This window comes from Bombina bombina, chromosome 11, assembly GCF_027579735.1.
Source record: "Bombina bombina isolate aBomBom1 chromosome 11, aBomBom1.pri, whole genome shotgun sequence".
NCBI classification, from domain to species: domain Eukaryota; kingdom Metazoa; phylum Chordata; class Amphibia; order Anura; family Bombinatoridae; genus Bombina; species Bombina bombina.
The window spans coordinates 104,095,469-104,117,810 of NC_069509.1; the positions used below are offsets into that span (position 1 = coordinate 104,095,469).

The 22,342-nt window shown below is 42.6% G+C and overlaps 1 protein-coding gene across 1 annotated transcript in view; it reads right to left on the minus strand.

Moving 5' to 3' along the window:
• Positions 1-233: 233 nt before the first annotated feature.
• GET4 (guided entry of tail-anchored proteins factor 4) overlaps positions 234-22,342 on the minus strand; it is a gene marked incomplete in the record, with an annotated part of 411,984 nt that continues 389,875 nt past the window's right edge. The window contains 1 exon segment of the mRNA XM_053694897.1: positions 234-1,326. Coding sequence (XP_053550872.1) covers positions 1,238-1,326 — 89 coding nt within the window.

Genomic DNA, 22,342 nt, shown 5'->3' on the forward strand with positions numbered 1-22,342 from the left:
AAATTAGCATATGAACCTCCTAGGTTTAGTTTTCAACTAAGAATACCAAGAGAAAGCAAAAATGGTGATAAAGGTAAACTGGAAAGTTATTTAAAATTACATGCCCTATCTGAATCATGAAAGTTTTTTTGGACTAGGACTGTCCCTTTTAGATGCAACAGAAACAGATGGAATTCAATGTCCCTTTAAATACTAGATAACGTTAGTTTGGTGTATTGAATCTGACATACCAATCATGGTAGAAAGAATTTATTGAAACCTTTACTACAAATGAAAATGTTTTTCAAGTCCATTTAAATTACAGAAAATAAAAATCCAACTCCCCTCCCCCATGCATTATTATGTTATAATATTCAAATATTGAGAAAGATCACATCCCGTTCTTCTTAAGATAAACTGCATGGTTTATTTTATAGCGCCGATTTCCAACTCCTGTGAAAGATACCAGCACTCATCAGTAATGCTAATACATAAAAGAAACACTTCAGTACCAATATGACAACCTGTTGTTATGATGGAACTGAAGGAGCAGATGTACAAAACCAAATGATTTGTAATAAATATTGCATATTAAAAAGAAATTCCACTGTATTTAAATAAAGTGTGTGTTTTGTTGGCTGTGCAGTGAATAAATCAAAACAATCACACATAATCAATCCTAAGATATTGGGTGCAAAACCGAACAATGTTTAGCATTTTACATTTGTGATGAGAAATAACCCTAGTATAATTCTTGTCATTCTTCATTTTTACTACAAAAATCACCATATGCTGAAATGGAGAATTATATGGAGGAATTTTCTTTCTACTTTGGGCTAGATTCTGTTTTGTCTTCGGGTGAAGTAGAAAGCTAGATGATGTTATTTCTCAAAATGATTTACATTCTAAAAATAATCAGGGGCAACATAATTTTTTCAGGATGGAACAAAAATGAATAAAAAAAGATTTCCTAGATTTATCTGTTTGGCTTTTATGTTAGAACCATGAGATTTACTTGGCATTCAGCGAGAAAAAAAGAATGGAATATTGCCAATATTCACTCATGTCTCACTAACCTTGTTGACGTACCCTGTATAAACCAAACATTTTAATGCTTCCATCAACAGGATACATGGACAGCTCATTACAGCTGCTTTACAAAATGACCTTTCAATGACTCAAATCATAGAATTTGTCTTTTGAGCTCCTGTTTTATTTTTGACTCATGCTACTCCTAGTAATAAAGTTTGTGTCTTTCTCAATCTAATTCAATAGGGCTGCTATCCTCTTGAGCGTCTTCTATGTCATCATCTTCCCCAGCTCCCATCAGGCTGTTTAAGAGGTTACCTTCAAGAAAAAAAGAAATATTTATTGTTGATGTGCAATGAATTAACCCCTTCCCCGCCAGTGGTATGTAATTTAAAAGAACAGTGAAGACCGAGGGCGGCGGGGTATGCAGTAATACAATCACTAGCAAGGACAAAGTTAAAGGAGCAGAAATACAATCACCAGCTAGGACACACCTAGATTACTGCTGTTTAGTACATGAAAACACCCTTCCAGAAGAAAAACTGGTACACATCACTTAACAAAAACAAAATGTATGCTTACCTGATAAATTTCTTTCTATCCTGGCATGCAGAGTGCACAAATCCATTCTAATTACTAGTGGGAATTCAACTCCTGGCCAGCAGGAGGAGGCAAAGAACACCCCAGCAGAGCTGTTAAGTGTCACTCCCATTATCCATAATCCCCAGTCATTCGGTCGAAGGAAAATGGAAAAAGAAGATGACAAGGGTATAGGGGTGCCTGAGGTTTATATATAAAAAAAAGCCGTCAACTCAAATTAAGGGCGGGTCATGGACTCTCCATGCCAGGAAAGAAATAATTGTATCAGGTAAGCATAAATTTTGTTTTCTTTCCAATGGCATGGAGAGTCTACAAATCCATTCTAATTACTAGTGGGAACCAATACCCAAGCTAGAGGACACAGAATAGAAGGGAGGGAAAACAAGACAGACTGACCTAAACAAAAGACACCACACCGCTTGAAGAACCTTTCTCCCAAAGGAAGCCTCAGTCGAGGCAAAAGTATCACATTTGTAGAATTTGGAAAAGGTATGCAATGAGGACCAAGTGGCCTTGCAGATTTGCTTCACAGAAGCTTCATTTTTGAAATACCAGGAAGAAGAAACAGCCCTAGTGGAATGAGCCATAATTCTCTCAGGAGGCTGTTGTCCAGCTGTCTCATAAGATAACTTGATAACACTTCTCAACCAGAGAGAAAGAGTAGAAGAAGTGGCCTTCTGACCCTTATGCTTACCAGCTAAAAGAACGAACAGGGCAGTAGATTGCCGAAAATCTTTGGTTGCTTGCAGATAAAATTTTAGAGCACGCACAACATCCAGGTTGTGCAACAGACGTTCTTTCTGAGAAGAAGGGTTAGGACAAAAAGAAGGAACAACAATTTCTTGACTGATGTTGCGATTCGATACTATTTTGGGAAGAAATCCCAACTTAGTACGAAGGACCGCCTTATCCGCATGACAAATAAGCTTGGAAACTCTGCAAGCAGACTAAATAGCAAGAAGAAACAAAAAACTTTCCATGATAAACCGAATGCATAGGCTCAAACGGAGCCTGCTGCAAAACTTTAAGAACAAGGTTAAGGCTCCAAGGAGGAGCAACAGGTTTAAACACAGGCCTGATTCTATCTAACCAAGGCCAGAAAAAAAAATTGAACACCTGGCAGATCTGCCTGACGTTTGTGCAAAAGAATAGACAGTTCAGAAATCTGACCCTTCAGAGTACTGACTGACAAACCTTTCTCCAGGCCATCCTGAAGAAAAGACAGAATGCAAGGAACCCTCACCCGACTCCAAAGAGAAACCCTTCGATTCACACCAATAAAAGGTATTTACGCCATACCTTATGGTAAATCGTATGAGTAACAGGTTTAAGAGTCTGAAGCATGGTATCAATGACCGTCTCAGAAAAACCACGCCTAGACTAGGTGTTCAATATCCAAGCAGTCAGCTTCAGAGAATCTAAATTTGGTTGGAGGAAGGGACCCTGAAGTAGAAGGTCCTTCCTCACAGGCAACCTCCAAGGGGGAAGAGATGACATCTTCACCAGATCCGCTTACCAGATCCTGCAAGGTCAGACAGGAGCTATTAGAATCAACGAAGCCCTTTCTTGCTTGATACGAGCAATGACTCAAGAAAGGAGAGCAAACCGAGGGAACAGGTACGCAAGACCGAAGTCCCAAGGAACTGCCAGAGCGTCGATCAGAGCCGCTTGCGGATCTCTTGATTTTGACCCGAACCTTGGAAACTTGGCGTTTAGACGAAATGCCATCAGATCCAACTACGGAACCCCCCACCTGAGGGTTATCTTTGTGAATACTTCCGGATGGCGAATCCACTCCCCAGGATAAAATGTCTGCCTGCTCAGAAAATCTGTTTCCCAGTTGTCCACCCCGGGATATGGATGGCAGAGAGGAGACAATCGTGAGACTCCGCCCACTGGACAATGCGAGTCACCTCCTTCATAGCTAAGGAACTCAGAGTTCCTCCCTGGTGATTGATATATGCCACCGAGGTGATATTGTCCAATTGGAATCTGATAAACCAGACCGAACTTAGTTGAGGCCAGGATGTTAGGGCATTGAAGATTGCTCTCAAATCTAAGACGTTTATGGGGAGAGAAGACTCCTCTCAAGTCCAAAGACCCTGAGCCTTTAAAGAACCCCAAACCGCTCCTCAACCCAACAGACTAGCATCTGTGGTCACAATCATCCAGGATGGTCTCGGGAGGCATGTTCCCTGAGACAGATGGTCCTGCGAAATCCACCAAGATAGTCTCGTTAGGGAATCTAGAATTATCCTCTGTGAGAGATCCGAGTGGTCTCCGTTCCATTGTCTGAGTGTGCATAACTGAGGTCTCAGATGGAAACGAGCAAAAGGAATAATGTCCATGGAAGCAACCATTAGACCAATTACCTCCATACACTGAGGCACTGATTGACGGATAGAGGACTAAAGTGAATGACAAGAAGCAAGAATTTTGGATTTTATGACATCCGTCAGAAAAACCTTCATGGATAGAGAATCTATGATCATTTACAGAAAGCATACCCTGGTGTCTGGTACCAATGAACTCTTTTCCATATTTACTTTCCATCCGTGGGTACGAAGAATAGACAACAGTGTGTCTGTATGAGATCTTGCTAAATGAAAAGATGGCGCCTGAACCAATATATCGTCCAGGTATGGTGCCACCGCTATCCCTTGAGATCTGACTACCGCCAAAAGGGCTCCTAGAACCTTTGTAAAGATCAGAGGAGCCGTGGCAAGGCCGAAGGGAAGAGCGACAAATTGGAAGTGTTTGTCTAAAAAGGCAAACCGCAGGAATTGGTGATGTTCCCTGTGAATAAGGACATAACGATACATGTCCTTCAGGTCTATGATAGACATGAACTGACCCTCCTGAATCAAGGGTAGAATGGAGCGTATAGTCTCCAATTTGAATGATGGAACCTTGAGAAATTTGTTGAGGCACTTGAGATTCAATATGGGAGAGAAAGTTCCCTCCTTTTTAGGAACCACAAAAAGGTTTGAATAAAATCATTGACTGTGTTTCGCTACAGGAAATGGGACAATCACTCCCAGAGAAGATAGGTCCTTTACGCAATTCAAGAAGGCCTCTCTCTTCATCTGATTTGAAGATAACCTTGACAGGATAAATCTGTCCCTTAGGGGACAAGACTTGAATCCTATCCTGTATCCCTGGGATACTACCTCCACAGCCCAAGGATCTGGGACATCGGGGATCCAGGCCTGACGAAAAAGGGAAAGCCTGCCCCTTCATGCTGACTTAGACTCAGAGGAAGGTTTCATGGCTTGCTTCCCCTTATTCCAAGGCTGACTGGACCTCGATGAAGTCCTGGATTGCTCCGGCTTGGAAGAGGACTTTTGGCCCTTGAGTAACAAAAATTAGAATTCTGGCGAACCTTAGATCTAGCCTTCTTATCTTGGAGGTAGGAAAGATGAGAAATTCCACCAGTAATTTTGGAAATGATCTCAGCCAGACCAGGACCAAATAAAGTCTTGCCCTTAAAAGGGTAAAAACGGAAGTTTGGATTTGGAAGTAACATCTGCAGACAAAGATTTAAGTCACAAAGCTCTACGAGCTAGAACCGCAAAGCTAGAAATCTTGGCTCCCAGCCTAACAACTTGCATGCTGGCATCACAGATTTTTATGTATTAGCCAACTTTAGAGCCTTGAACCTATACTGGATCTCCTCTATGGTAGTCTCTTCAGAGATTAGATCGGACAAGGAGTTGAACCAATAAGATGCTGCCCCTGCAACCGTAGAAATACTTGCTACTAGTTGCCATTGTATCCCCTGATGGATATACATCTTTCTTAAATAAGCTTCCATAGGGTCTTTGAAGGAGGAGCTATCCTCAATAGGGATAGTAGTTCTCTTGGATATAGCACCCTCTACCTTGGGCACAGTGCGCCACGAGTCATGCACAGTCAGCAACAGGAAACATTTTCTTAAAAACAGGGGATGGAGAAAAGGGGATCCCTTGCTTTTCCCATTCCAGAGTTATAATGTCCAGACCAGGAACACCTCCAAAGATAAAGGTGTGATATCAAACACTCTGTTAACCCCTTAACGACAAACGTCGTACAGGGTACGTTTTGCACAAACTGGTCTTTAAAGACCAGCGACATACCCTGTACGACGTTAGGGGTTTAAAGCGGCTGGAAGCGATCCTGATCGCTTCAAGACGCTTTCCGGTTATTGCAGTGATGCCTCGATGCAATAACCCTTCTTACCCCTCCGGTGCAGAGAGCCACTCTGTGGCCCTCTCTGCACCGGACATCGATGGCCACAATCGTTGGTGGGTCGGAGCCGACGTGGGAGGCGGGTGGGCGGCCATCAATGGCTTCTTGTTGGTAGAGGTGGGCGGAATTGTGGGCGGGGTAGATGGGAAGGGTTAAAGAGCTGTTTGGTGGGATCCTACACAGCAGCATATGTAAATATGCTAAAAAAATAAAATACCTTTTATTTTAGTACTGACAGACTTTCTGCCAGTACTTAAGATGGCGGGGACAATTGTGGGGTGGGGGAGGGAAGAGAGCTGTTTGGGAGAGATCAGGGGGTCTGATGTGTCAGGTGGGAGGCTGATCTCTACACTAAAGCTAAAATTAACCCTACAAGCTCCCTAATTAACCCCTTAACTGCTAGACATAATACACGTGTGATGCGCAGCAGCATTTAGCGGCCTTCTAATTACCAAAAAAGCAACGCCAAAGCCATATATGTCTGCTATTTTTGAACAAAGGGGATCCCAGAGAAGCATTTACAACCATTTGTGCCATAATTGCATAAGCTGTTTGTAAATAATTTCAGTGAGAAACCTAAAGTTTGTGAAAAAGTGAAAACATTTTTTTGTTTGATCACATTTGGCGGTGAAATGGTGGCATGAAATATACCAAAATGGACCTAGATCAATACTTTGGGTTGTCTACTACACTAAAGCTAATATTAACCCTACAAGCTCCCTAATTAACCCCTTCACTGTTGGGCATAATACACGTGTGGTGCGCAGCGGCATTTTAGAAGACATCCCAATTACCAAAAAGCAACGCCAAAGCCATATATTTTCTGAAAAAAACAGAATTTATGTTTACCTGATAAATTACTTTCTCCAACGGTGTGTCCGGTCCACGGCGTCATCCTTACTTGTGGGATATTCTCTTCCCCAACAGGAAATGGCAAAGAGCCCAGCAAAGCTGGTCACATGATCCCTCCTAGGCTCCGCCTACCCCAGTCATTCGACCGACGTTAAGGAGGAATATTTGCATAGGAGAAACCATATGATACCGTGGTGACTGTAGTTAAAGAAAATAAATTATCAGACCTGATTAAAAAACCAGGGCGGGCCGTGGACCGGACACACCGTTGGAGAAAGTAATTTATCAGGTAAACATAAATTCTGTTTTCTCCAACATAGGTGTGTCCGGTCCACGGCGTCATCCTTACTTGTGGGAACCAATACCAAAGCTTTAGGACACGGATGATGGGAGGGAGCAAATCAGGTCACCTAGATGGAAGGCACCACGGCTTGCAAAACCTTTCTCCCAAAAATAGCCTCAGAAGAAGCAAAAGTATCAAACTTGTAAAATTTGGTAAAAGTGTGCAGTGAAGACCAAGTCGCTGCCCTACATATCTGATCAACAGAAGCCTCGTTCTTGAAGGCCCATGTGGAAGTGTCAGGAATTGTGGTTATGCTGTACCTTTAAGGAATTCAACCAATAGGATTCTTCCTCCTCTCATTTAAACACCTGCTCAGGTTACAAACGTTGCTTAGTATTTTGTTATTTTCATTAGTAACACTGAGCCTTGCTACAGCTGAAGTACTGCCTTCTCTCTGCATTTGTTTAACCTCTTGGTCTTTTGTGTTTGCAAATAGGAACTACAGTCACTGGAATCAATTCCTTTTATCTAGGAACTTTCTGTTTGCACATTCCTGCACAGCCAGTGACTGCAACTAAATATTCATCTACCTTATCAACACCCTCCAACTGCCTTCCTCCAGACTCACCATTGTCTACTTAACAAAGGTACTCTGCAGATGTACATATTTAATTTTACCTTATATTTATTGTGAATTGCATAATATCAGTTTAAGCTCTCCACTCTGTCCTGTGACATCACAAGCTCTGCAAAGACTCATCTGTGCACACAGAACAGGAAGTCTCCTCCCCTCCAGATCAGATACCAACATTCAGAGACTCTAGTCACTGCTGTGAGCTTCACAAGAGATTCTGTGAGTACACAATGTTTTATTGAACAGACTTAGCATTTAAGAAACTGCTACTTAATTGTGGATTGCATAAAACATATAAGGTTGTCTAAACTGCTACTGAATTGTGGACTGCATAAAACATATAAGACTGTCTTACTTCTCATGCCTGATTAACTCACTCACTGCAGCTTTGCATAAAACATATAAGACTGTCTTACTTCTCTTGCCTGATTAACTCACTCACTGCAGCTTAAATGTTAAAGCAACTCTCAAGTATATTCTAAGGAAAAGACAAAGTAAATCCACCTTATTTTTATTTTTTCTTACTACTCAGTTAATTTATCTTTAAAGTTCCATCATCTATAAATAATAGATTGAATGGATACCAAAGTTATATCTTGTTTGTACATTCTCCATACCAACTTAACCTTTGCAAACTAAATGACACTATACTACTTGGTTTCACTTTGAAGCTAGTGTTACCATATCAATTAGTGTTACATTCAAATATTTCTAAATCTTACATAATACTAAGCCCAATAAGAAGAAAAAAAAAAAATAAAAAATAAAAAAAAAAAATAAATAAATAAGAATTTAGTAATTATATTCAGCTAGTATGGATCCTGCTGAAATACCTCAATTTGTATATAATTTAAATCAAAAGGTGGATAAAATGGGACAAGCCATTTTAGATTTGCAACTTGAAACTCAGGTACTTAGAGAACTAATTAAAGATCTCAAAGATCAAAACACACCAAGTACTGAGCCACAAGTAAGCCTACCAGAACCTTTCACTGGTGATAGGAGGTTATACAGGCAATTCAAAAATGCATGCCATTTGTTATTTAACCTAAAACCCAAAACGTACCCTACAGACAGGGTCAGGGTTCTTTCAACAATTTCATTTCTTAGGTCAGAACCCAGGGTGTGGGCTGACCACTTATGTGAAACAAATGATCCTTTGCTGAATTCTTTCTCAGGATTTTTTTCTGCTATGGATGAGCTGTACAGGGATGCAGATATACAACTCACCGCTGAACAAAAAATGAGGAGTCTCAAGCAAGGAAAAAAAACAGTAGAAGACTACATCACCGAATTTAAATTATATGCATCAGATTCTGCCTGGAGTTCGGTTTCCCTAAGAAATCAGTTCAGACTGGGATTGTCTGACTCAGTTAAAGATGAACTTGCTCGAATAGAAATGCCAAGTACCTTAGAAGCACTTATGAAACTGGATAACATTTCTACCATTTGCAGAATTTGCGTACAATAATCTAACTAATTCTTCAACTAAACTTACTCCGTTTTTCGCGAATTATGGATATCATCCTTCTTTCACTCAAGTTTCCTCTACTCCTTCAGATTCTCCCCTGGTGGATGAATTCAATAATTCACTACAGGATAATTTCAATTTTATTAAAGACAATATTATAAAGGCACAAAATTCACAGAAGTACTACTATGATTTAAGACGCCGGGAACCACCTCGCTATCAAATTGGAGACCAAGTTTGGTTATCAACCAAAAACTTAAGGATACAAGTACCCAGTAGGAAATTGACTCAAAAGTATTGTGGACCATTCACAATTGTGAAAGTTGTTAATCAGAATGCGGTTACACTTAAATTACCACCTTGTATGAAAATACACGCTACTTTTCATGTTTCCCTCCTTAAGCCTTATACTCCAACGAGATCTAAAGCACCTATACTCCCATCCTCACTCAGCATGCAAGACTCGGATGTGTATGAGGTTAAGGAACTCCTTGATTCACGTTATTCTAGAGGAATGTTACAATACCTTGTGAGGTGGAAGAATTATTCGGAAGAAGAAGATAATTGGGAGCCTGCTTCTAATATTTACGCACCTAGGTTGGTGGCACAATTTCACAGGAGATTTCCGGACCGTCCCAGGCCTCAAGCTGAGGATCAGCTTGCTTGAGGGGGGAGTCATGTCAGGAATTGTGGTTATGCTGTACCTTTAAGGAATTCAACCAATAGGATTCTTCCTCCTCTCATTTAAACACCTGCTCAGGTTACAAACGTTGCTTAGTATTTTGTTATTTTCATTAGTAACACTGAGCCTTGCTACAGCTGAAGTACTGCCTTCTCTCTGCATTTGTTTAACCTCTTGGTCTTTTGTGTTTGCAAATAGGAACTACAGTCACTGGAATCAATTCCTTTTATCTAGGAACTTTCTGTTTGCACATTCCTGCACAGCCAGTGACTGCAACTAAATATTCATCTACCTTATCAACACCCTCCAACTGCCTTCCTCCAGACTCACCATTGTCTACTTAACAAAGGTACTCTGCAGATGTACATATTTAATTTTACCTTATATTTATTGTGAATTGCATAATATCAGTTTAAGCTCTCCACTCTGTCCTGTGACATCACAAGCTCTGCAAAGACTCATCTGTGCACACAGAACAGGAAGTCTCCTCCCCTCCAGATCAGATACCAACATTCAGAGACTCTAGTCACTGCTGTGAGCTTCACAAGAGATTCTGTGAGTACACAATGTTTTATTGAACAGACTTAGCATTTAAGAAACTGCTACTTAATTGTGGATTGCATAAAACATATAAGGTTGTCTAAACTGCTACTGAATTGTGGACTGCATAAAACATATAAGACTGTCTTACTTCTCATGCCTGATTAACTCACTCACTGCAGCTTTGCATAAAACATATAAGACTGTCTTACTTCTCTTGCCTGATTAACTCACTCACTGCAGCTTAAATGTTAAAGCAACTCTCAAGTATATTCTAAGGAAAAGACAAAGTAAATCCACCTTATTTTTATTTTTTCTTACTACTCAGTTAATTTATCTTTAAAGTTCCATCATCTATAAATAATAGATTGAATGGATACCAAAGTTATATCTTGTTTGTACATTCTCCATACCAACTTAACCTTTGCAAACTAAATGACACTATACTACTTGGTTTCACTTTGAAGCTAGTGTTACCATATCAATTAGTGTTACATTCAAATATTTCTAAATCTTACAGGAAGCCACAGCCCTAGTGGAATGAGCTGTGATTCTTTCGGGAGGCTGCCGTCCGGCAGTCTCGTAAGCCAATCTGATGATGCTTTTAATCCAAAAAGAGAGAGAGGTAGAAGTTGCTTTTTGACCTCTCCTTTTACCGGAATAAACAACAAACAAGGAAGATGTTTGTCTAAAATCCTTTGTAGCATCTAAATAGAATTTTAGAGCGCGAACAACATCCAAATTGTGCAACAAACGTTCCTTCTTCGAAACTGGTTTCGGACACAGAGAAGGTACGATAATCTCCTGGTTAATGTTTTTGTTAGAAACAACTTTTGGAAGAAAACCAGGTTTAGTACGTAAAACCACCTTATCTGCATGGAACACCAGATAAGGAGGAGAACACTGCAGAGCAGATAATTCTGAAACTCTTCTAGCAGAAGAAATTGCAACCAAAAACAAAACTTTCCAAGATAATAACTTAATATCAACGGAATGTAAGGGTTCAAACGGAACCCCCTGAAGAACTGAAAGAACTAAGTTGAGACTCCAAGGAGGAGTCAAAGGTTTGTAAACAGGCTTGATTCTAACCAGAGCCTGAACAAAGGCTTGAACATCTGGCACAGCTGCCAGCTTTTTGTGAAGTAACACAGACAAGGCAGAAATCTGTCCCTTCAGGGAACTTGCAGATAATCCTTTTTCCAATCCTTCTTGAAGGAAGGATAGAATCTTAACCTTGTCCCAAGGGAATCCTTTAGATTCACACCAACAGATATATTTTTTCCAAATTTTGTGGTAAATCTTTCTAGTTACAGGCTTTCTGGCCTGAACAAGAGTATCGATAACAGAATCTGAGAACCCTCGCTTCGATAAGATCAAGCGTTCAATCTCCAAGCAGTCAGCTGGAGTGAGACCAGATTCGGATGTTCGAACGGACCTTGAACAAGAAGGTCTCGTCTCAAAGGTAGCTTCCATGGTGGAGCCGATGACATATTCACCAGATCTGCATACCAAGTCCTGCGTGGCCACGCAGGAGCTATCAAGATCACCGACACCCTTTCCTGATTGATCCTGGCTACCAGCCTGGGGATGAGAGGAAACGGCGGGAATACATAAGCTAGTTTGAAGGTCCAAGGTGCTACTAGTGCATCCACTAGAGCCGCCTTGGGATCCCTGGATCTGGACCCGTAGCAAGGAACTTTGAAGTTCTGACGAGAGGCCATCAGATCCATGTCTGGAATGCCCCACAGTTGAGTGACTTGGGCAAAGATTTCCGGATGGAGTTCCCACTCCCCCGGATGCAATGTCTGACGACTCAGAAAATCCGCTTCCCAATTTTCCACTCCTGGGATGTGGATAGCAGACAGGTGGCAGGAGTGAGACTCCGCCCATAGAATGATTTTGGTCACTTCTTCCATCGCCAGGGAACTCCTTGTTCCCCCCTGATGGTTGATGTACGCAACAGTTGTCATGTTGTCTGATTGAAACCGTATGAACTTGGCCCTCGCTAGCTGAGGCCAAGCCTTGAGAGCATTGAATATCGCTCTCAGTTCCAGAATATTTATCGGTAGAAGAGATTCTTCCCGAGACCAAAGACCCTGAGCTTTCAGGGATCCCCAGACCGCGCCCCAGCCCATCAGACTGGCGTCGGTCGTGACAATGACCCACTCTGGTCTGCGGAAGGTCATCCCTTGTGACAGGTTGTCCAGGGACAGCCACCAACGGAGTGAGTCTCTGGTCCTCTGATTTACTTGTATCCTCGGAGACAAGTTTGTATAGTCCCCATTCCACTGACTGAGCATGCACAGTTGTAATGGTCTTAGATGAATGCGCGCAAAAGGAACTATGTCCATTGCCGCTACCATCAAACCTATCACTTCCATGCACTGCGCTATGGAAGGAAGAGGAACGGAATGAAGTATCCGACAAGAGTCTAGAAGTTTTGTTTTTCTGGCCTCTGTCAGAAAAATCCTCATTTCTAAGGAGTCTATTATTGTTCCCAAGAAGGGAACCCTTGTTGACGGAGATAGAGAACTCTTTTCCACGTTCACTTTCCATCCATGAGATCTGAGAAAGGCCAGGACGATGTCCGTGTGAGCCTTTGCTTGAGGAAGGGACGACGCTTGAATCAGAATGTCGTCCAAGTAAGGTACTACAGCAATGCCCCTTGGTCTTAGCACAGCTAGAAGGGACCCTAGTACCTTTGTGAAAATCCTTGGAGCAGTGGCTAATCCGAAAGGAAGCGCCACGAACTGGTAATGCTTGTCCAGGAATGCGAACCTTAGGAACCGATGATGTTCCTTGTGGATAGGAATATGTAGATACGCATCCTTTAAATCCACCGTGGTCATGAATTGACCTTCCTGGATGGAAGGAAGAATTGTTCGAATGGTTTCCATTTTGAACGATGGAACCTTGAGAAACTTGTTTAAGATCTTGAGATCTAAGATTGGTCTGAACGTTCCCTCTTTTTTGGGAACTATGAACAGATTGGAGTAGAACCCCATCCCTTGTTCTCCTAATGGAACAGGATGAATCACTCCCATTTTTAACAGGTCTTCTACACAACGTAAGAATGCCTGTCTTTTTATGTGGTCTGAAGACAACTGAGACCTGTGGAACCTCCCCCTTGGGGGAAGCCCCTTGAATTCCAGAAGATAACCTTGGGAGACTATTTCTAGCGCCCAAGGATCCAGAACATCTCTTGCCCAAGCCTGAGCGAAGAGAGAGAGTCTGCCCCCCACCAGATCCGGTCCCGGATCGGGGGCCAACATTTCATGCTGTCTTGGTAGCAGTGGCAGGTTTCTTGGCCTGCTTTCCCTTGTTCCAGCCTTGCATTGGTCTCCAAGCTGGCTTGGCTTGAGAAGTATTACCCTCTTGCTTAGAGGACGTAGCACTTTGGGCTGGTCCGTTTCTACGAAAGGGATGAAAATTAGGTTTATTTTTGGCCTTGAAAGGCCGATCCTGAGGAAGGGCGTGGCCCTTACCCCCAGTGATATCAGAGATAATCTCTTTCAAGTCAGGGCCAAACAGCGTTTTCCCCTTGAAAGGAATGTTAAATAGCTTGTTCTTGGAAGACGCATCAGCTGACCAAGATTTCAACCAAAGCGCTCTGCGCGCCACAATAGCAAACCCAGAATTCTTAGCCGCTAACCTAGCCAATTGCAAAGTGGCGTCTAGGGTGAAAGAATTAGCCAATTTGAGAGCATTGATTCTGTCCATAATCTCCTCATAAGGAGGAGAATCACTATCGACCGCCTTTACCAGCTCATCGAACCAGAAACACGCGGCTGTAGCGACAGGGACAATGCATGAAATTGGTTGTAGAAGGTAACCCTGCTGAACAAACATCTTTTTAAGTAAACCTTCTAATTTTTTATCCATAGGATCTTTGAAAGCACAACTATCTTCTATGGGTATAGTGGTGCGTTTGTTTAAAGTGGAAACTGCTCCCTCGACCTTGGGGACTGTCTGCCATAAGTCCTTTCTAGGGTCGACCATAGGAAACAATTTTTTAAATATGGGGGGAGGGACGAAAGGAATACCGGGCCTTTCCCATTCTTTATTTACAATGTCCGCCACCCGCTTGGGTATAGGAAAAGCTTCTGGGAGCCCCGGGACCTCTAGGAACTTGTCCATTTTACATAGTTTCTCTGGGATGACCAACTTGTCACAATCATCCAGAGTGGATAATACCTCCTTAAGCAGAATGCGGAGATGTTCCAACTTAAATTTAAACGTAATCACATCAGGTTCAGCTTGTTGAGAAATGTTCCCTGAATCAGTAATTTCTCCCTCAGACAAAACCTCCCTGGCCCCATCAGACTGGTTTAGGGGCCCTTCAGAACCATTATTATCAGCGTCGTCATGCTCTTCAGTATCTAAAACAGAGCAGTCGCGCTTACGCTGATAAGTGTGCATTTTGGCTAAAATGTTTTTGACAGAATTATCCATTACAGCCGTTAATTGTTGCATAGTAAGGAGTATTGGCGCGCTAGATGTACTAGGGGCCTCCTGAGTGGGCAAGACTCGTGTAGACGAAGGAGGGAATGATGCAGTACCATGCTTACTCCCCTCACTTGAGGAATCATCTTGGGCATCATTGTCATTGTCACATAAATCACATTTATTTAAATGAGAAGGAACTCTGGCTTCCCCACATTCAGAACACAGTCTATCTGGTAGTTCAGACATGTTAAACAGGCATAAACTTGATAACAAAGTACAAAAAACGTTTTAAAATAAAACCGTTACTGTCACTTTAAATTTTAAACTGAACACACTTTATTACTGCAATTGCGAAAAAATATGAAGGAATTGTTCAAAATTCACCAAAATTTCACCACAGTGTCTTAAAGCCTTAAAAGTATTGCACACCAAATTTGGAAGCTTTAACCCTTAAAATAACGGAACCGGAGCCGTTTTTAACTTTAACCCCTTTACAGTCCCTGGTATCTGCTTTGCTGAGACCCAACCAAGCCCAAAGGGGAATACGATACCAAATGACGCCTTCAGAAAGTCTTTTCTATGTATCAGAGCTCCTCACACATGCGACTGCATGTCATGCCTCTCAAAAACAAGTGCGCAACACCGGCGCGAAAATGAGGCTCTGCCTATGATTTGGGAAAGCCCCTAAGAATAAGGTGTCTAAAACAGTGCCTGCCGATATAATCTTATCAAAATACCCAGATTAAATGATTCCTCAAGGCTAAATATGTGTTAATAATGAATCGATTTAGCCCAGAAAAAGTCTACAGTCTTAATAAGCCCTTGTGAAGCCCTTATTTACTATCTTAATAAACATGGCTTACCGGATCCCATAGGGAAAATGACAGCTTCCAGCATTACATCGTCTTGTTAGAATGTGTCATACCTCAAGCAGCAAGAGACTGCTCACTGTTCCCCCAACTGAAGTTAATTCCTCTCAACAGTCCTGTGTGGAACAGCCATGGATTTTAGTAACGGTTGCTAAAATCATTTTCCTCATACAAACAGAAATCTTCATCTCTTTTCTGTTTCTGAGTAAATAGTACATACCAGCACTATTTTAAAATAACAAACTCTTGATTGAATAATAAAAACTACAGTTAAACACTAAAAAACTCTAAGCCATCTCCGTGGAGATGTTGCCTGTACAACGGCAAAGAGAATGACTGGGGTAGGCGGAGCCTAGGAGGGATCATGTGACCAGCTTTGCTGGGCTCTTTGCCATTTCCTGTTGGGGAAGAGAATATCCCACAAGTAAGGATGACGCCGTGGACCGGACACACCTATGTTGGAGAAACATAATTTATGCTTACCTGATAAATTTATTTCTCTTGTAGTGTATCCAGTCCACGGATCATCCATTACTTGTGGGATATATTCCCTTCCCAACAGGAAGTTGCAAGAGGATCACCCACAGCAAAGCTGCTATATAGCTCCTCCCCTCACATGTCATATCCAGTCATTCGACCGAAACAAAACAAGAAAGGAGAAACCATAGGGTGCAGTGGTGACTGGAGTTTTAATTTAAATTTAGATTTGCCTTAAAAAGACAGGGCGGGCCGTGGACTGGATACACTACAAGAGAAATAAATTTATCAGGTAAGCATAAATTATGTTTTCTCTTGTTAAGTGTATCCAGTCCACGGATCATCCATTACTTGTGGGATATCAATACCAAAGATAAAGTACACGGATGATGGGAGGGACAAGGCAGGAACTTAAAGGGAAAGAACCACTGCCTGAAGAACCTTTCTCCCAAAAACAGCCTCCGAAGAAGCAAAAGTGTCAAATTTGAAAAAATTTGAAAAGGTGTGAAGCGAAGACCAAGTCGCAGCCTTGCAAATCTGTTCAACAGAGGCCTCATTCTTAAAGGCCCAGGTGGAAGCCACAGCTCTAGTAGAATGAGCTGTAATTCTTTCAGGGGGCTGCTGTCCAGCAGTCTCATAGGCTAAGCGTATTATGCTACGAAGCCAAAAGGAGAGAGAGGTTGCCGAAGCCTTTTGACCTCTCCTCTGTCCAGAGTAAACGACAAACAAGGAAGAAGTTTGACCAAAAATCTTTAGTTGCCTGTAAATAGAACTTCAGGGCACGGACTACGTCCAGATTATGCAAAAGACGTTCCTTCTTTGAAGAAGGATTAGGGCACAATGATGGGACAACAATCTCTTGATTGATATTCCTGTTAGAAACTACCTTAGGTAAAAACCCAGGTTTAGTACGCAGAACTACCTTGTCTGAATGGAAAAACAGATAAGGAGAATCACAATGTAAGGCAGATAACTCAGAGACTCTTCGAGCCGAGGAAATAGCCATCAAAACAGAACTTTCCAAGATAAAAGCTTAATATCAATGGAATGAAGGGGTTCAAACGGAACTCCTTGAAGAACTTTAAGAACCAAGTTTAAGCTCCACGGAGGAGCAACAGTTTTAAACACAGGCTTAATCCTGGCCATAGCCTGACAAAAAGCCTGGACGTCTGGAACCTCTGCCAGACGCTTGTGCAAAAGAATAGACAGATCAGAAATCTGTCCCTTTAACGAACTAGCAGATAAGCCCTTTTCCAAACCCTCTTGTAGAAAGGACAATATCCTAGGAATCCTAACCTTACTCCATGAGTAACTCTTGGATTCGCACCAAAATAAGTATTTACGCCATATCTTATGGTAGATTTTTCTGGTAACAGGCTTCCGTGCCTGTATTAAGGTATCAATAACTGACTCTGAGAAGCCACGCTTTGATAGGATCAAGCGTTCAATCTCCATGCAGTCAGCTTCAGAGAAATTAGATTTGGATGGTTGAAAGGACCTTGTATTAGAAGGTCCTGCCTCAGGGGTAGAGACCATGGTGGACAGGACGACACGTCCACTAGGTCTGCATACCAGGTCCTGCGTGGCCACGCAGGCGCTATCAGAATCACTGATGCTCTCTCCTGTTTGATCTTGGCAATCAGTCGAGGCAGCAGCGGAAACGGTGGAAACACATAAGCCATGTTGAAAACCCAAGGGGCTGCTAGGGCATCTATCAGTGCCGCTCCCGGGTCTCTGGACCTGGATCCGTAAAGAGGAAGCTTGGCGTTCTGGCGAGACGCCATGAGATCCAGTTCTGGTTTGCCCCAACGATGAATCAGTTGAGCGAACACCTCCGGATGAAGTTCCCACTCCCCCGGATGAAAAGTCTGGCGACTTAGAAAGTCCGCCTCCCAGTTCTCCACGCCTGGGATGTGGATCGCTGACAGGTGGCAAGAGTGAGACTCTGCCCAGCGAATTATCTTTGAGACCTCTAACATCGCTAGGGAAGAGAAGAGAATCTCTGGTCTCTCGATCCAGATTTAGTAGAGGGGACAAATCTGAGTAATCCCCGTTCCACTGACTTAGCATGCATATTTGCAGCGGAATGAGATGCAGGCGCGCAAATGGCACTATGTCCATTGTCGCTACCATTAAGCCGATTACTTCCATGCACTGAGCCACTGACGGGCGTGGAATGGAATGAAGGACACGGCAAGCATTTAGAAGTTTTGATAACCTGGACTCCGCCAGAAGTGAGCCCAGAACCATTGTAAAGATTCTCGGGGCCGTAGCTAACCCGAAGGGAAGAGCTACAAACTGGTAATGCCTGTCTAGAAAGGCAAATCTTAGGTACCGATAATGATCTTTGTGAATCGGTATGTGAAGGTAGGCATCCTTTAAGTCCACTGTGGTCATGTACTGACCCTCTTGGATCATGGGTAGGATGGTTCGAATAGTTTCCATTTTGAATGATGGAACTCTTAGGAATTTGTTTAAGATCTTTAGGTCCAAGATTGGTCTGAAGGTTCCATCTTTCTTGGGAACCACAAACAGATTTGAGTAAAATCCCTGCCCTTGTTCCGTCCGCGGAACCGGGTGGATCACCCCCATTACTAGGAGGTCCTGTACACAGCGTAGGAATGCCTCTTTCTTTAACTGGTTTTCTGATAACCTTGATAGATGGAATCTCCCTCGAGGAGGAGAAGCCTTGAAGTCCAGAAGATATCCCCGAGATATGATCTCCAACACCCAGGGATCCTGGACATCTCTTGCCCACGCCTGAGCGAAGAGAGAAAGTCTGCCCCCCACTAGATCCGTTTCCGGATAGGGGGCTGTTCCTTCAAGCTGTCTTAGGGGCAGTAGTAGGTTTTCTGGCCTGCTTGCCCTTGTTCCAGGACTGGTTAGTTTTCCAGGCCTGTCTGTAACGAGCAACAGTTCCTTCCTGTTTTGGAGCGGAGGAAGTTGATGCTGCTCCTGCCTTGAAATTCCGAAAGGCACGAAAATTAGACTGTTTGGCCTTTGATTTGGCCCTGTCCTGAGGAAGGGTATGACCCTTACCTCCAGTAATGTCAGCAATAATTTCCTTCAAGCCGGCCCGAATAAGGTCTGCCCCTTGAAAGGAATATTAAGTAATTTAGATTTAGAAGTCACGTCAGCTGACCAGGATTTAAGCCATAGCGCTCTCCGCGCCTGTATGGCGAATCCGGAGTTCTTAGCCGTTAGTTTAGTTAAATGTACAATGGCATCAGAAACAAATGCATTAGCTAGCTTAAGTGCTTTAAGCTTGTCCATAATTTCATCCAATGGAGCTGTGCGAATGGCCTCTTCCAGAGACTCAAACCAGAATGCCGCAGCAGCAGTGACAGGCGCAATGCATGCAAGGGGCTGCAAAATAAAACCTTGTTGAACAAACATTTTCTTAAGGTAACCTTCTAATTTTTTATCCATTGGATCCGAAAAAGCACAACTATCCTCCACCGGGATAGTGGTACGCTTAGCTAAAGTAGAAACTGCTCCCTCCACCTTAGGGACCGTCTGCCATAAGTCCCGAGTAGTGGCGTCTATTGGAAACATTTTTCTAAATATAGGAGGTGGGGAAAAGGGCACACCGGGTCTATCCCACTCCTTGCTAATAATTTCTGTAAGCCTTTTAGGTATAGGAAAAACGTCAGTACACACCGGCACCGCATAGTATCTATCCAGCCTATACAATTTCTCTGGAATTGCAACTGTGTTACAGTCATTTAGAGCAGCTAAAACCTCTCCTAGCAATACACGGAGGTTCTCAAGCTTAAATTTAAAATTAGAGATCTCTGAATCCGGTTTCCCTGGATCAGATCCGTCACCCACAGAATGAAGCTCTCCGTCCTCATGTTCTGCAAACTGTGACGCAGTATCGGACATGACTCTCACAGCACCAGCGCGCTCTGTCCTAATCCCAGAGCTATCGCGCTTGCCTCTTAATTCTGGCAACCTAGATAATACTTCTGTCAGAGTATTATTCATGATTGTAGCCATGTCCTGTAAAGTGATTGCTATGGGCGTCTCTGATGTACTTGGCGCCATATTAGCACGCGCCTCCTGAGCGGGAGGCGAAGGTACTGACACGTGAGGAGAGTTAGTCGGCATAACTTCCCCCTCGTTGTCTGGTGATAATTCTTTTACAGATAAAGACTGACCTTTATTATTTAAAGTGAAATCAATACATTTAGTACACATATTTCTATGGGGCTCCACACTGGCCTTCAAACATAATGAACAAACAGATTCATCTGTGTCAGACATGTTTAAACAGACTAGCAATGAGACTAGCAAGCTTGGAAAAACACTTTAAAATAAGTTTACAAGCAATATAAAAAACGCTACTGCGCCTTTAAGAAGCACAAAACCTGTCTCAAGTTGAAATAACAATGAACCAAATCAGTTATAGCAACCAAATTTTCACAGTAAATGTATTAAGCTAGCAGAGCATTGCACCCACTTGCAAATGGATGATTAACCCCTTAATTCCCAAAACGGATAATCAAAAGAGAAAAAAACGTTTTTAACACAGTCAAACACACTGTCACAGGTTTGCTGTGACTGATTACCTCCCTCAAAATGACTTTTGAAGTCCCTTGAGCTCTCTAGAGACGTCCTGGATCATGCAGGAAGAAGCAGGAAGACTGAGTCTGAATTTTTACTGCGCAAAAAAGCGCTAAAATAGGCCCCTCCCACTCCTTATTACAACAGTTGGAAGCTTCAGTTAACTGTTTCGATGCAGAAAATAAGTCAGCCATGTGGAAAAAATTATGCCCCAATAAGTTTTATCACCAATGTACCTCAAAAAAACGATTAAACATGCCAGCAAACGTTTTAAACAACCTTTTTTTTTTTAAAGAGTATGTATCTCTTATTGATAAGCCTGATACCAGTCGCTTCTACTGCATTTAAAGCTTTACTACATTACTTCAGTATTAGCAGCATTTTCTTAGTCAAATTCCATTCCTTAGAAAATTATTTTACTGCACATACATTAATAAGCCTGATACCAGTCACTTCTACTGCATTTAAGGCTTTACTTACATTACTTCGGTATCAGCAGTATTTTCTTAGTCAATTCCATTCCTGAGAAAAATATTTTACTGCACATACCTTAGTTGCAGGAGACCCCGCACGCCATTCCCTTTCTGAAGTTACCTCACTCCTCAGAATGTGCGAGAACAGCCAGTGGATCTTAGTTACTTCTGCTAAGATCATAGAAAACGCAGGCAGATTCTTCGTCCAAATACTGCCTGAGAAAAAAACAGCACACTCCGGTGCCATTTAAAAATAACAAACTTTTGATTGAAGAATTAATTAAGTATAAAACACCACACTCCTCTCACGACCTCCATCTATGTTGAGGGTTGCAAGAGAATGACTGGATATGACATGTGAGGGGAGGAGCTATATAGCAGCTTTGCTGTGGGTGATCCTCTTGCAACTTCCTGTTGGGAAGGGAATATATCCCACAAGTAATGGATGATCCGTGGACTGGATACACTTAACAAGAAAAAACCCTGTCCTTGTTCCGTCCGCGGAACTGGATGGATCACTCCAATAACTAGGAGGTCTTGCACACAGCGTAGGAATGCCTCTTTCTTTATCTGATTTGCAGATAGCCTTGAAAGATGAAATCTCCCTTGTGGAGGGGAAGCTTTGAAGTCCAGAAGATATCCCTGAGATATGATCTCCAACGCCCAGGGATCCTGAACATCTCTTGCCCACGCCGTCACCGGATAGGGGGCCGTTCCTTCATGCTGTCTTAGAGGCAGCAGCAGGCTTTCTGGCCTGCTTGCCTTTGTTCCAGGACTGGTTAGGTTTCCAGGCCTGCTTAGATTGAGCAAAAGTTCCCTCTTGTTTTGAAGCGGAGGAAGTTGATGCTGCACCTGCCTTGAAATTTCGAAAGGCACAAAAATTAGACTGTTTGGCCTTTGCTTTGGCCCTGTCCTGAGGAAGCGTGTGACCCTTACCTCCAGTAATGTCAGCAATAATTTCCTTCAAACCAGGCCCGAATAAGGTCTGCCCCTTGAAAGGAATGTTGAGTAATTTAGACTTCGAAGTCACGTCCGCTGACCAGGATTTAAGTCATAGCGCCCTACGCGCATGGATGTCGAATCCGGAATTCTTAGCCGTTAGTTTAGTCAAATGAACAATGGCATCAGAAACAAATGAGTTAGCTAGCTTAAGTGTTCTAAGCTTGTCAATAATTTCAGTCAATGGAGCTGTATGGATGGCCTTTTCCAGGGCC